The sequence below is a fragment of the Hypanus sabinus genome, chromosome 10 (genome assembly GCF_030144855.1).
Source record: "Hypanus sabinus isolate sHypSab1 chromosome 10, sHypSab1.hap1, whole genome shotgun sequence".
Classification (NCBI taxonomy): domain Eukaryota; kingdom Metazoa; phylum Chordata; class Chondrichthyes; order Myliobatiformes; family Dasyatidae; genus Hypanus; species Hypanus sabinus.
This window is the reverse complement of record NC_082715.1, coordinates 148274005-148286311: the sequence shown is the minus strand read 5'-3', so window position 1 is coordinate 148286311 and position 12307 is coordinate 148274005. Positions and strand designations below refer to the sequence as shown.

The following is a 12307-nucleotide window of genomic DNA, read 5'->3' as shown; positions in this document are numbered from 1 at the left end:
TCTGGATAAGATGTCCAAAACTGCTCACAGTACAAGTGCTATCTGACTGATGCCTTATAAAGCCTTAGCATTACCTTCTTGCTTTTATGTGTTAATCATCTCAAAATGAATGCTAATATTGCATTTGCCTTCCTTACTACCAACTCAGCCTGTAAGTTAACTCTAAGACCCTTTGCACCTCAGATTTTTTTATTTTCTCCCCATTATTCCTTCTACGAAAGTGCATGACCATACACTTCCCTACACTATATTCCATCATTCATCGATCACAGTTCATACTCTATGCAGCTCATTAACAATCCTCCAGACTGATTGGTGTGGGATGGCTGGTTCTGTTCACATGGGTTGCAAAGTCCTGTAAAGGCTTGGATTTGGTTGATTGTACCTTGGCTGTAAGAGCCTATAGACTGCAGTCTGGTAGCAAGATCTACTCTAGTGGAATGACTACAAGTGGCCTTTCATGGAATTACTCACATTTTAACATTGAAACATTTCTCTTAGTTTACAGAAACCTGCAAACAATGTCCAGATAAAAAAAAACACACTTGCACCTTCCTGCAAGTTTCCCTCCAAGGTGCTAATCATCCTGACATAGAAATCTTTTGCTGTTTCTCATCATCTCTGGATCAAGATGCTGGAAACCTTGTCTACCAGTACTGTGCAAGTCCCTAAACTAAAGGTTCAGGAAGGTACCTCAGCACCAGGGATGGAATAATAATGTGATCAAAAGGATAAGAAATAAATTACATCATGCTGTAAATCAGCATCTTTAAGCCATTGACACCTACCGTTAAGCAAGGGGTCCATGAAGCCCAGGTTGCAAACCCCTGCTGTAAATGAATATTATGAAAATCTCTTCTATAGCCTGTCCAAGCACTTTACATTTTCCCTAAAGTGATTCTACTTTACTCAATGTTCATGTAAATCTTTGAAAATAAAAAAAAATGCAGGTATTGAAAGTCTGAAACTGCAAAAGAAATACTCAACAGATCAGGCAGGATTTGTTGAGAGAGAAACAAGATTAACGTTGTAGTTCAAAGACCTTTCATCAGAAAGAGTACAATTTCATTATCCTTAGAAAATCTAAGTTCCCTTCTTAATTCTATCCGGGCCTGCTGCACTTTAATTCACTTGGTTCTTTAGTCATCCTTGGCTCAACTGACCTCACTAGATCTTTACTCTGGTGAGACCACTTGAAAGTGATCTTCTCCTCTCTATCTCTTCCCACAAGGACTGAATGACCTGCCGAGTGTTTCCAATATGTTCTGTTTTTATTCTAAATCAATTATACTTCATTGAGCTCCCAGGAAGAATAATTGAATATTGTAACTAATGAAAAAAAATGTTTAATAATTTTGTAAAGTAGTTTAAATCACTTAACAATTCTATTATTTTGCCCATCTTAAAATCTTAGTTGGTGTGTAAAAATCAAATCATGAGATGCAATTTCTATTATAATGCTGTAAAAGTGGCCACACATATTGATAATTGGAAGTGTATGAATCTAGTTTGTTTCATTACAGTTCGTATGCTTTTTTTTTCTTCTGGTAAGCATCAGAAGTTTGAGCTCTTGAGGCAGTTTTCATATCTAAGCAGAAGTTCATTTCACATTGATGTGGAAGATGATTAAGCTCTGGTAGCTGAAGAAGTATAAAAGCTGCAGCATTCAGAAATCCAGCACTCTAACATTGTGTGTTTATCAATCAGTCCCAAGCTGAATGTGACAGAACAGAAGCTGATGCTATTAAAGTAGCGAATGAGATGCAAGCAGAGTATTGGTCTGTGTCTTCTAAAACAGGTAAGCAACTGCTGCTACACCTCTCCAACTGTGAGCGCAGTTTCTCTCACACACATCTGCATGCTGTTCTTCATAGTTTGGGACCAGAGTATATCCCAGAGTTGTTTACATTTTCTAATCCTGCTCTACCTCTCAGATCATCTTCCGCTGGTCTCTTAAATTTAAATAATAGAAACATAGAAAACCTACAGCACAATACAGGTCCCTTCGACCCACAAAGTTGTGCCGAACATGCCCCTACCTTAGAAATTACTAGAGTTATCTGTAGCCCTCTATTTTTCTAAGCTCCATGTATCTACACAAAAGGCTCTAAAAAGACCCTATCGGATCCGCCTCCACCACCATTGCCGGCAGCCCATTCCACACACTCACCACTCTCTGCATTAAAAAAAAGTCTTACCCTTGACATCTCCTCTGTACCTACTCCCAAGCATCTTAAATCTGTGTCCGCTTGTGGCAGCCACCTCAGCCCTGGGAAAAAGCCTCTGACTATCCACACGATCAATGCCTCTTATTGTCTTCCTGAAAAGATAATTAGCAGGTCAGCTTTTTGAACCTCATTCCTAAACTCTGGAATCCAAACCTAAAATTATAAAGGATGCAGGCTCAGTTGACACCTTTAATTGCCAGCTCAAAATCTATGTTTTGGAACTTTGTTTTTAACTAACATCTTTTTGTCTTTTATTTTCATGTTTATTTTTATTTTATTTTTTTATTTTGATGTGCACTTTATCTCATTGCAAAGCACTTTGAACTACACTGTCTGTATGAAAAGTGCTCTATAAATAAATAATTGTACATTTTGTGCTGAAATATTTACATTTGCTCTCACTCAGCCACTTGATCATGCTCCTCCCTCATGCATGTGCATTCCCTCACTTGCACTCCCTCATGTACCTACGCTCTTGCAGACAGGTGCTTGCTCTCTGACATGTGCTCACTCACTTGCACATGCTTCTTCATCCATTCATTCATACTCACACTTCTGCATTCACACATAGGAAATATTAGGAATGTCATTTACTATCACATAGCGAAGTGTGATTAAAATTTGATTAACCCAAAAAAAGCTCAATTTTCCAGGTTTCTGGAGAATGAAATCCCTCCTCTGCAGCATGAACCTTTGAATTTAGAACATCATGGTGTTAGATTCATCAGTCCCTCGTTTACAAAGAAAATGTATCAAGAAAATCTGAAATTCCAGAGCAATTCTCCCAGACCCCACCATTGGGTGCCATGGTAACGTAGTGGTTAGCATGATGCTATTACATCTCGGGGTGTCAGAGCTCAGAGTTCAATCCTATCATCCTCTGTAAGGAGTCCTTTACATCCTCCCTGTGGAATAGAAACTTAGAAAACCTACAGCACAATACAGGCCCTTCAGCCCACAAAACTATCCTTACCTTAGAAATTGCCTAGGGTTACCTAAAGCCCTCTATTTTTCTAAGCTCCATGTACCTGTCCAGGAGTCTCTTAAAAGACCCTATCGTATCCGCCTCCACCACCATCACCGGCAGCCCATTCCACACCCTCTATGCATAGGCTTTCTCCAGATCCACTGGGTTCCTCCCACAGTCCAAAGTCATTGTAAATTGTCCAATGATTAGTTTAGAACAGAATTGGGATTGTCGTGGGTTGTGTGGCAGTACAGCTCAAAGGGCCTATTCTGCACTGTATCTCTAAATAAAAAAGATAAAAATAAAATTAACTTCAGGAACCCATGTTTATACCATTTCTTTGAGGGTTCCATTGTTCTTCTATCTAGGTTAATGTAGGAGACATTCATAAATTACTTATCTATGAATGTTCAACGACCACTTGCTTTGTTCCTGAACTGGCTGGAATCTCCAACATTTGTCCTTAGCACTCCAAGTTGGGGTAAGAGTAGGCTCGATCCTGAGTCAATTTATAGAAAACTTTTCCCACCCCAATTCACCACAAGTCTTAAACCTGAGATGCTTTTCTTCTCTCTTCCCCAATGCACCTTCTCTGCATTATAAAATGTCATTCTCTTAATTTACTACCTCAAGACAGATTTCTTCCAGTAGTTTATTTATACACCATACTCTTATCTATTTACCATAAGTGAATAAGTAACCAGAAGAAACTATTTATTAGGATTTTGCCCAAGTAAATTATTTTGAAGGAAATTAACACATATTTGGACAGAGTAATTTCAGCATATAAGAGATGGAAAATGTTATGTGCTTGCTTTGAAATTAAATTAATTGACAAATTACATGACCGGTGCTCAGTAACTGTATAAAGTAATCCCCAAAAGAACATTGTGTCACTAAACGTCTTTCTCCCTGATGTATTAAAAGCTGTGTTCTTTTCAGTCATTCAGAGAGTGCTTTTGAATGACTCATTGCAAGCTGATGCTGGGTTCCTGCCAGTATCCCTCTGCAACTCTGCCTCTGTTGTACACGTGTGAGACTCATTGAAAGCTGATGCTGGGTTTCTGCCTGTATCCCTCACAAACTCTTCTAATGTTGTACACGCATGTGAGGCTCATTATTTTGGCACTCTGGAACCATGCTTTTGCTCGTTTGTCATGTTATTGCCCAAAGAGAAAGAGTTGCATCCTAACCCTTTGAGGTGGCCAAGTTTACAGATCATAGGTGATAGGTGGAGGGGCAGGTAATATTAGGAAGCGGGAAGCCTACAGAAGAACTTAGACAGATTAGGAGAATGGCAAAAGAGAGGCAGATGGAATATAGTGTAGTGTATGGTCATGCACTTCAGTAGAAGCAATAAAAGCGTAAACTATTTTCTAAACACAGAGCAAATTCAGAAATTGGAGGTGGAAGGGGATTTGAGAATCCTAGTGTAGGATTCCCTATATGTTAATATACAGGTTGAGTTGGTAGTAAGAAAGGCAAGTGCAACGTGAGCATTCAGTTCAGGAGGACAAGACTATAAAAGCAAGGATATAATGCTGAGGCAAGACCACATTTGGAGTACTGTGAGCAGTTTTGGATTCCACATTTAAGAAAGAATGTGCTAGCATTGGAGAGGGTCCAGAGGAGGTTCAAAAGCATGATCTCAGGACAAATGAAAATCAAAATGTAGTGGAGGCCAAAACTGGAGGAAGCAGAAACCATATAAATTATAAAGTCAGAGAGAGGAAAAGCTGTGGAGGAGAATTGAACACCAATTTTAAACTTAAAGGGCTGCTATACTGGAAGTCAGTGTAGGTCAACAAACACGAGTATTCAAGAGACTGAATGCGGGTTAGGGTTCAGCCTTCTGAATTTCGGATGAACAAATAGGACTCGTGGTTTTAGAATAATGTTGTTCTATGAAAATATGACCTGTACATATTGTTAGGCTTCACATCACATCAGATAAATATCTATGCCTGCACAGTAGTACTTAAGCTCCCTGTGCAATAATTTAAATCAATAATTTAAGAAGAATAATGATTCACGAAGTCATCAATTTAATCTAGAACAGAATGCAATAATACATCTTTCTCTGAGGGATGATATTGGAGAAATTTCTTAACAAGTTCATCTATATTATTAATACTAATTGCTCATTAATGTTCCTCATCTTCAGCACTGAATCATTACAAATATTATTCTTTAGGAATAATAATTTCCTCACATTGAAGGAATGAATAAAATCAAAGTTAAGACAAAGGCGAGAATTAGAAAAGTGTGTATAAATTGGGATTGATTGGTCCAGAAATTATCTCTACGGAAAAGTTGAGGCATTCAGAATTCTGAAAATAATAGTTTAAACTTTAAAGAACATTCTTTACTTATAAGACCATTAGATGTAGTAGCAAAATTAAGCCATTTGGCCTACCAAGTTGGCTCCACCGTTTCATCATGGCTGATTCATTTTTTCCTGTCAGATCACTGGCAGGTGTTAAGAGTGGGGCTCTCTCACCACTGCCCCTTAGTGCTGTGTCCTAAGCCCCCTCCTTTACTCTCTGTATAACGTATGACTGTGTTGCCACCCACAGCTCCAATCTGCTGATTAAATTTGCTGACGATACTACATTGATTGGCCTAATCTCAAATAATAATGAGGCGATCTAGAGAGAAGTTATCACCCTGACATAGTGATGTCAAGAAAACAACCTCTCCCTCAATGCCACAAAAACTAAGGAGCTGGTTGTGGACTGCAGGAGGAATGGAGATAGGCTTAACCACTATTGACATCAATGGATCTAGAGTTGAGAGGGTGAACAGCTTTAAGTTCCTCGACATACACATCACCAAGGATCTCATGAGGTCTGTATATACTGGCTGTGTGGTGAAGAAAGCAGAACAGAACCTCTTTCACCTCAGATGGTTGAAGAGGTTTGGTATGGGCCCCCAAATCCTAAGAACTTTCTACAGGGACACAATTGAGAGCACCTGACTGGCTGCATCTCTGCCTGGTACGGGAACTGTACTTTCCTCAATCACAGAGCTCTGCAGAGAGTGGTGCGGACAGCCCAGTGCATCTGTAGATGTGAACTTCCCATTGTTCAGGACGTTTACAGAGACAGGTGTGTAAAAAGGGCCCGAAGGATCATTGAAGACCCAAGTCACCCCAACCACAAACTGTTCCAGCTGCTACCATCCAGGAAACAGTACTGTAGCATAAAAGCCAGGACCAACTGGTTCAGGACTGCTTCTTACATCAGGCTGTCAAACTGATTAATTCATGTTGATATAATTGTATTTGTATGTTATATTGACTGCCCTGTTGTACATAGTAGTTATTAAATGACTATAAATTGCACATTGCACATTTAGACAGAGATGCAACAAAAAGATTTTTACTCCTTATGTACATGAAGGATGTAAGTAATAAAGTCAATTCAAGTCCCAACACAGACCCCTTTGGAACACCACTAGTCACTGGCAGCAACCAGTAAAGGCTCCCTTTATTCTCACTCTTTGCCTCCTGCCAATCAGCCACTGCTTTATCCATGCTAGAACCTTTCCGGTAATACCATGTAGCTTATTAAGCAGCCTCACGTGTGGCATCTGATCAAAGGCCTTCTGAAAATCCAAGTACACAACATCAACTGATTCTTCTTTGTCTATCCTGCTTGTTAATTCTTCAAAGAATTTCAACATATTTGGAACATAGAACAATATAGCACAGTACAGACCCTTTGGGCCACAATGTTGTGCCGACCCTTTGACCCTGCCTCCCATATAACCCTCCACCTTAAATTCCTCCATATACCTGTCTAGTAGTCTCTTAAATTTCACTAGTGTATCTGCCTCCACCACTGATTCAGGCAGTGCATTCCATGCACCAACCACTCTCTGAGTAAAAAACCTTCCTCTAATATCCCAGTTGAACTTCCCACCCCTTACCTTAAAGCCATGTCCTCTTGTATTGAGCAGTGGTGCCTTGGGGAAGAGGCACTGGCTGCCCACCCTATCTATTTCTCTTAATATCTTGTATACCTATTTGTCAGGCAAGATTTTTCCCTTGAGAGAAACCATTTCTATAGCCTATTTTGTCATGTACCTCCAAGCACCCCAAAATCACATCCTTAACAATCGACTCCAACATCTTTCCAACCACTGAGGACAGACTAACTGGTCTCTCTCCCTTTTTGAAGAGTTGAGTGACATTTGCAATTTTATCACGTGCCTCCAAAAACCCTGAATCAACTCCAACATCTTCCCAACCACTGAGGTCAGACTAACTGACCTTTCTTCTGCCTCTCTCCCTCCTTGAAGAATGGAGTGAAATTTACAATTCTCCAGTTTTCTGGAACCATTCCAGAATCTGATTCTTGAAAGATCATTACTAATGCCTCCACAATTTTTTCAGCCACCTCTTTCAGAACCCTAGGGTGTACAACATCTGGTCCAGGTGACTTATCTACCTTAAGACCTTTCAGTTTCTCAAGAACCTTCTCCCTAGTAATGGTAACTTCACACATTTCATGATCCCTGATATCTAGAACTTCCACCATACTGCTAGTATCTTCCACAGTGAAGACTGATGCAAAACTCTTATTCATTTTATCCATCATTACCTTGTTCCCCATTACTGCCAGTAAGTTTGTGGAATGCTCTGCCACAAACTGTGGTGGCAGCCAAGTCCATGGGAATATTAAGGCAGAAATTGATAGTTTCCTGTCCGGTCAGGCCACCAAAGGATATGATGAGAAGGCAGGAGTGTGGGGTTGAGTGGGATCCAGGATCAGCATGATGGAATGGCGGAGCAGACTTGATGGGCTGAATTGCCTAATTCTGCTCCTATGTCTTATGGTCATACTAACTCTCCAGCATTGTTTTCCAATGGTCCTATGCTAGCCTCTCTTTTACACTTCATGTATCTGAAGAATCTGTTGGTATCCACCTTAATATTATTGGTTAACTTTTTTTCGTATTTCATCTTTGCCTTCTAATAACTTTTCAATTGACTTCTGTTGGTATTTTAAAGCTTCCCAATCCTCTAACTTCTTGCTAATTTTTATTCTATAATATTCCCTCCCTTTGGCCTTTATGTTGGCTTTGACTTCTCTTGTTAGCCATGATTGTGTCATCTTGCCTTTAGAATATTTCTTCCTCTTTGGGATGTATATATCCCATGCCTTCAGAATTGCTTCCAGAAATTCCAGCCATTGCTGCTCTGCCGTCATCCCTGCCAGTGTTCTTTTCCAATCAATTCTGCCATCTCCTCTCTCGTGTCTCTGTAATTCCCCTTACTTCACAATAATACTGATATATCTAGCTTTAGATTCTCCTCTAATTTTAAAGTGAATTTGATCATATTATGATGACTTTCCCTTCTCTAATCAATTCCAGTTCATTGCACAACACCCAATTCAGAATAGCTGATCCTCTAGTAGGTCAACTATTCGAGCTGCTCCAGTAAGCCATCTCGTAGGTATTCTTGAAATTCCCCCACTTGGAATCCAACACCAACCTGATTTTCCCAAACTGCCTGCATACCATGACTATTGTAACTTTGCCCTTTTGGCATATATTTATTGTCACCCATTGTAACTTGTAGACCACATCCTTACTACTGTTTTGGTGTCTATATACAACTCCCAGCAGGATCTTTTTACCATTGCAGTTCCTTAGCTCTATCCACAACAATTCCATACCTTCTGACCCTATGTCACCACTTTCTAATAATTTTTTACCAACAGAGGCACGCCACCCCCTCTGCCTTTTAATACAATGTATGCCGTGGACATTCTTTCAGCCATGATTTAATGCTGCCTACAACAACATCCATGCCAATCTGTAACTATGCAACACTCATTAACCTTATTCTGTATACTGCATGCATTCAAATATAACACCTTCAGTCCTGTATCAACTCTTTTCAATTTTGTCTGCATTTTATGTTGCAACTCATCCTGTTGACAGCAATTTTGCCCTATCATCAGCGGCTCCTTGCTGGGAGTCTCACTACACATTGCCTCTGTAAACTAACTACCTCATCATATAACCATATAACAATCATAGCACGGAAACAGGCCATCTCGGCCCTCCTAGTCCATGCCGAACTCTTAATCTCACCTAGTCCCACCTACCCGCACTCAGCCCATAACCCTCCACTCCTTTCCTGTCCATATACCTATACAATTTTACCTTAAATGACACAACTGAACTGGCCTCTACTACTTCTACAGGAAACTCATTCCACACAGCTATCACTCTCTGAGTAAAGAAATACCCCCTCGTGTTTCCCTTAAACTTCTGCCCCCTAACTCTCAAATCATGTCCTCTCGTTTGAATCTCCCCTACTCTCAATGGAAACAGCCTATTCACGTCAACTCCATCTATCCCTCTCAAAATTTTAAATACCTCGATCAAATCCCCCCTCAACCTTCTATGCTCCAATGAATAGAGACCTAACTTGTGCAACCTTTCTCTGTAACTTAAGTGCTGAAACCCAGGTAACATACTAGTAAATCGTCTCTGCACTCTCTCTAATTTATTGATATCTTTCCTATAATTCGGTGACCAGAACTGTACACAATATTCCAAATTTGGCCTTACCAATGCCTTGTACAATTTTAACATTACATCCCAACTTCTGTACTCAATGCTTTGATTTATAAAGGCCAGCATTCCAAAAGCCTTCTTCACCACCCTATCTACATGAGACTCCACCTTCAGGGAACTATGCACTGTTATTCCTAGATCTCTCTGTTCCTCTGCATTCCTCAATGCCCTACCATTTACCCTATTTGGATTATTCCTGCCAAAATGTAGAACCTCACACTTCTCAGCATTAAACTAAATCTGCCAACGTTCAGTCCATTCTTCTATCCGGCATAAATCTCCCTGCAAACTTTGAAAACCCACCTCATTATCCACAACACCTCCTACCTTAGTATCATCGGCATACTTACTAATCCAATTTACCACCCCATCATCCAGATCATTTATGTATATTACAAACAACATTGGGCCCAAAACAGATCCCTGAGGCACCCCGCTAGTCACCGGCCTCCATCCTGATAAACAATTATCCACCACTACTCTCTGGCATCTCCCATCTAGCCACTGTTGAATCCATTTTATTACTCCAGCATTAATACCTAACGACTGAACCTTCTTAACTAACCTTCCATGTGGAACTTTGTCAGAGGCTTTGCTGAAGTCCATATAGACTACATCCATTGCCTTACCCTCGTCAACATTCCTCGTAACTTCTTCAAAAAATTCATTAAGGTTTGTCAAACATGACCTTCCATGCACAAATCCATGCTGGCTATTCCTAATCAGATCCTGTCTATCCAGATAATTATTAATACTATCTCTATGAATACTTCCCATTAATTTACCCACCACTGATGTCAAACTGACAGGTCTATAATTGCTAGGCTTACTTCTAGAACCCTTTTTAAACAATGGAACCACATGAGCAATATGCCAATCCTCCGGCACAATCCCCGTTTCTAATGACATCTTAAAGATCTCCATCAGAGCTCCTGCTATTTCTACACAAACTTCCCTCAAGGTCCTGGGGAATATCCTGTCAGGAAATCCGGAGATTTATTCACTTTTAAATTTCTTAAAAGCGCCAGTGCTTCCACCTCTTTAATTGTCATAGGTTCCATAAATTCCTTACTTGTTTCCCACACCTTACACAATTCAGTATCCTTCTCCTTAATGAATACCGAAGAGAAGAAATCGTTCAAAATCTCTCCCATCTCCCTCAGCTCCACACATAGCTGACCACACTGATTCTCTAAGGGGCCAATTTTATCCCTCACTGTCCTCTTGCTTTTAATATAACTGTAGAAACCTTTCGGATTTACTTTCACCTTATTTGCCAAACCAACCTCATATCTTCTTTTAGCTTTTCTAATCTCTTTCTTAAGATTCCTTTTACATTCTTTATATACCTCGAGCAATTCCTTTACTCCATGCTGCCTATATCTATTGTAGACATCCCTCTTTTTCTGAACCAAATTTCTAATATCCCTTGAAAACCATGGTGCTTTCAAACTTTTAACCTTTCCTTTCAACCTAACAGGAACATAAAGATTCTGTACCCTCATAATTTCACCCTTAAATGACCTCCATTTCTCTATTACATCCTTTCCATGAAACAACTTGACCCAATCCACTCTCTCTAAATCCCTTCACATCTCCTCAAAGTTAGCCTTTCTCCAATCAAAAATCTCAACTCTAGGTCCTGTCCTGTCCTTCTCCATAATTATATTGAAGCTAGTGCTACTGTGATCACTGGACCCGAAGTGCTCCCCAACACATACATCTGTCAGCTGACCTATCGCATTCCCTAACAGGAGATCCAACACTGCCCCATCTCTAGTCGGTACTTCTATGTATTGTTGCAAAAAACTATCCTGCACACATTTCACAAACTCTAAACCATCCAACCCTTTTACAGAATGAGCTTCCCAGTCTACGTGTGGAAAATTAAAATCTCCCACAATCACCACCTTGTGTTTACTACAAATACCTGCTATCCCCTTACACATTTGCTCTTCCAACTCATGCTCCCCATTAGGTGGCCTATAATACACTCCTATCAGTGTTACTACACCTTTCCCATTCCTCAATTCCACCCAAATAGCCTCCCTAAAGGAGCTCTCTAATCTATCCTTCCAAAGCACCGCCATAAGATTTTTTCGGACAAGCAATGCAACACCTCCTCCTCTGGCCCCTCCTACTCTATCACACCTGAAGCAACTGAATCCAGGAATATTTAGTTACCAATCACACCCTTCCTGCAACCATGTTTCACTAATAGCTACTACATCATAATTCCAGGTATCAATCCACGCTTTAAGCTCATCCACCTTTCTTACAATGCTCCTAGCATTAAAATAGATACATTTAAGATACTCTTCACCTCCTCCTCTCTTTTCATCCCTAACAATGCATTCAAATTTATTATCTTTTTCTTTCTACATCTTTGGGCTACCCCTACATCTTCGGGCTAAGCGCATCCCTTCTCCATCACCTGCCTTTCCTCCCTCACACACTGTCTACTTACTTGCTCTACTGGTGAACTAACCTCCTCTCCCATAGTTTCCTCAAATTGATT

General features: G+C 40.1%; 1 protein-coding gene across 1 annotated transcript in view; it reads left to right on the top strand.

Annotated features, from left to right (window-relative positions):
- Window positions 1-12307, top strand: part of rab36 (RAB36, member RAS oncogene family) — a 57239-nt gene that overhangs the window by 38311 nt on the left and 6621 nt on the right. The window contains exon 8 of the mRNA XM_059983224.1: window positions 1708-1798. Coding sequence (XP_059839207.1) covers window positions 1708-1798 — 91 coding nt within the window. The remainder of the gene's footprint in view (window positions 1-1707; window positions 1799-12307) is intronic.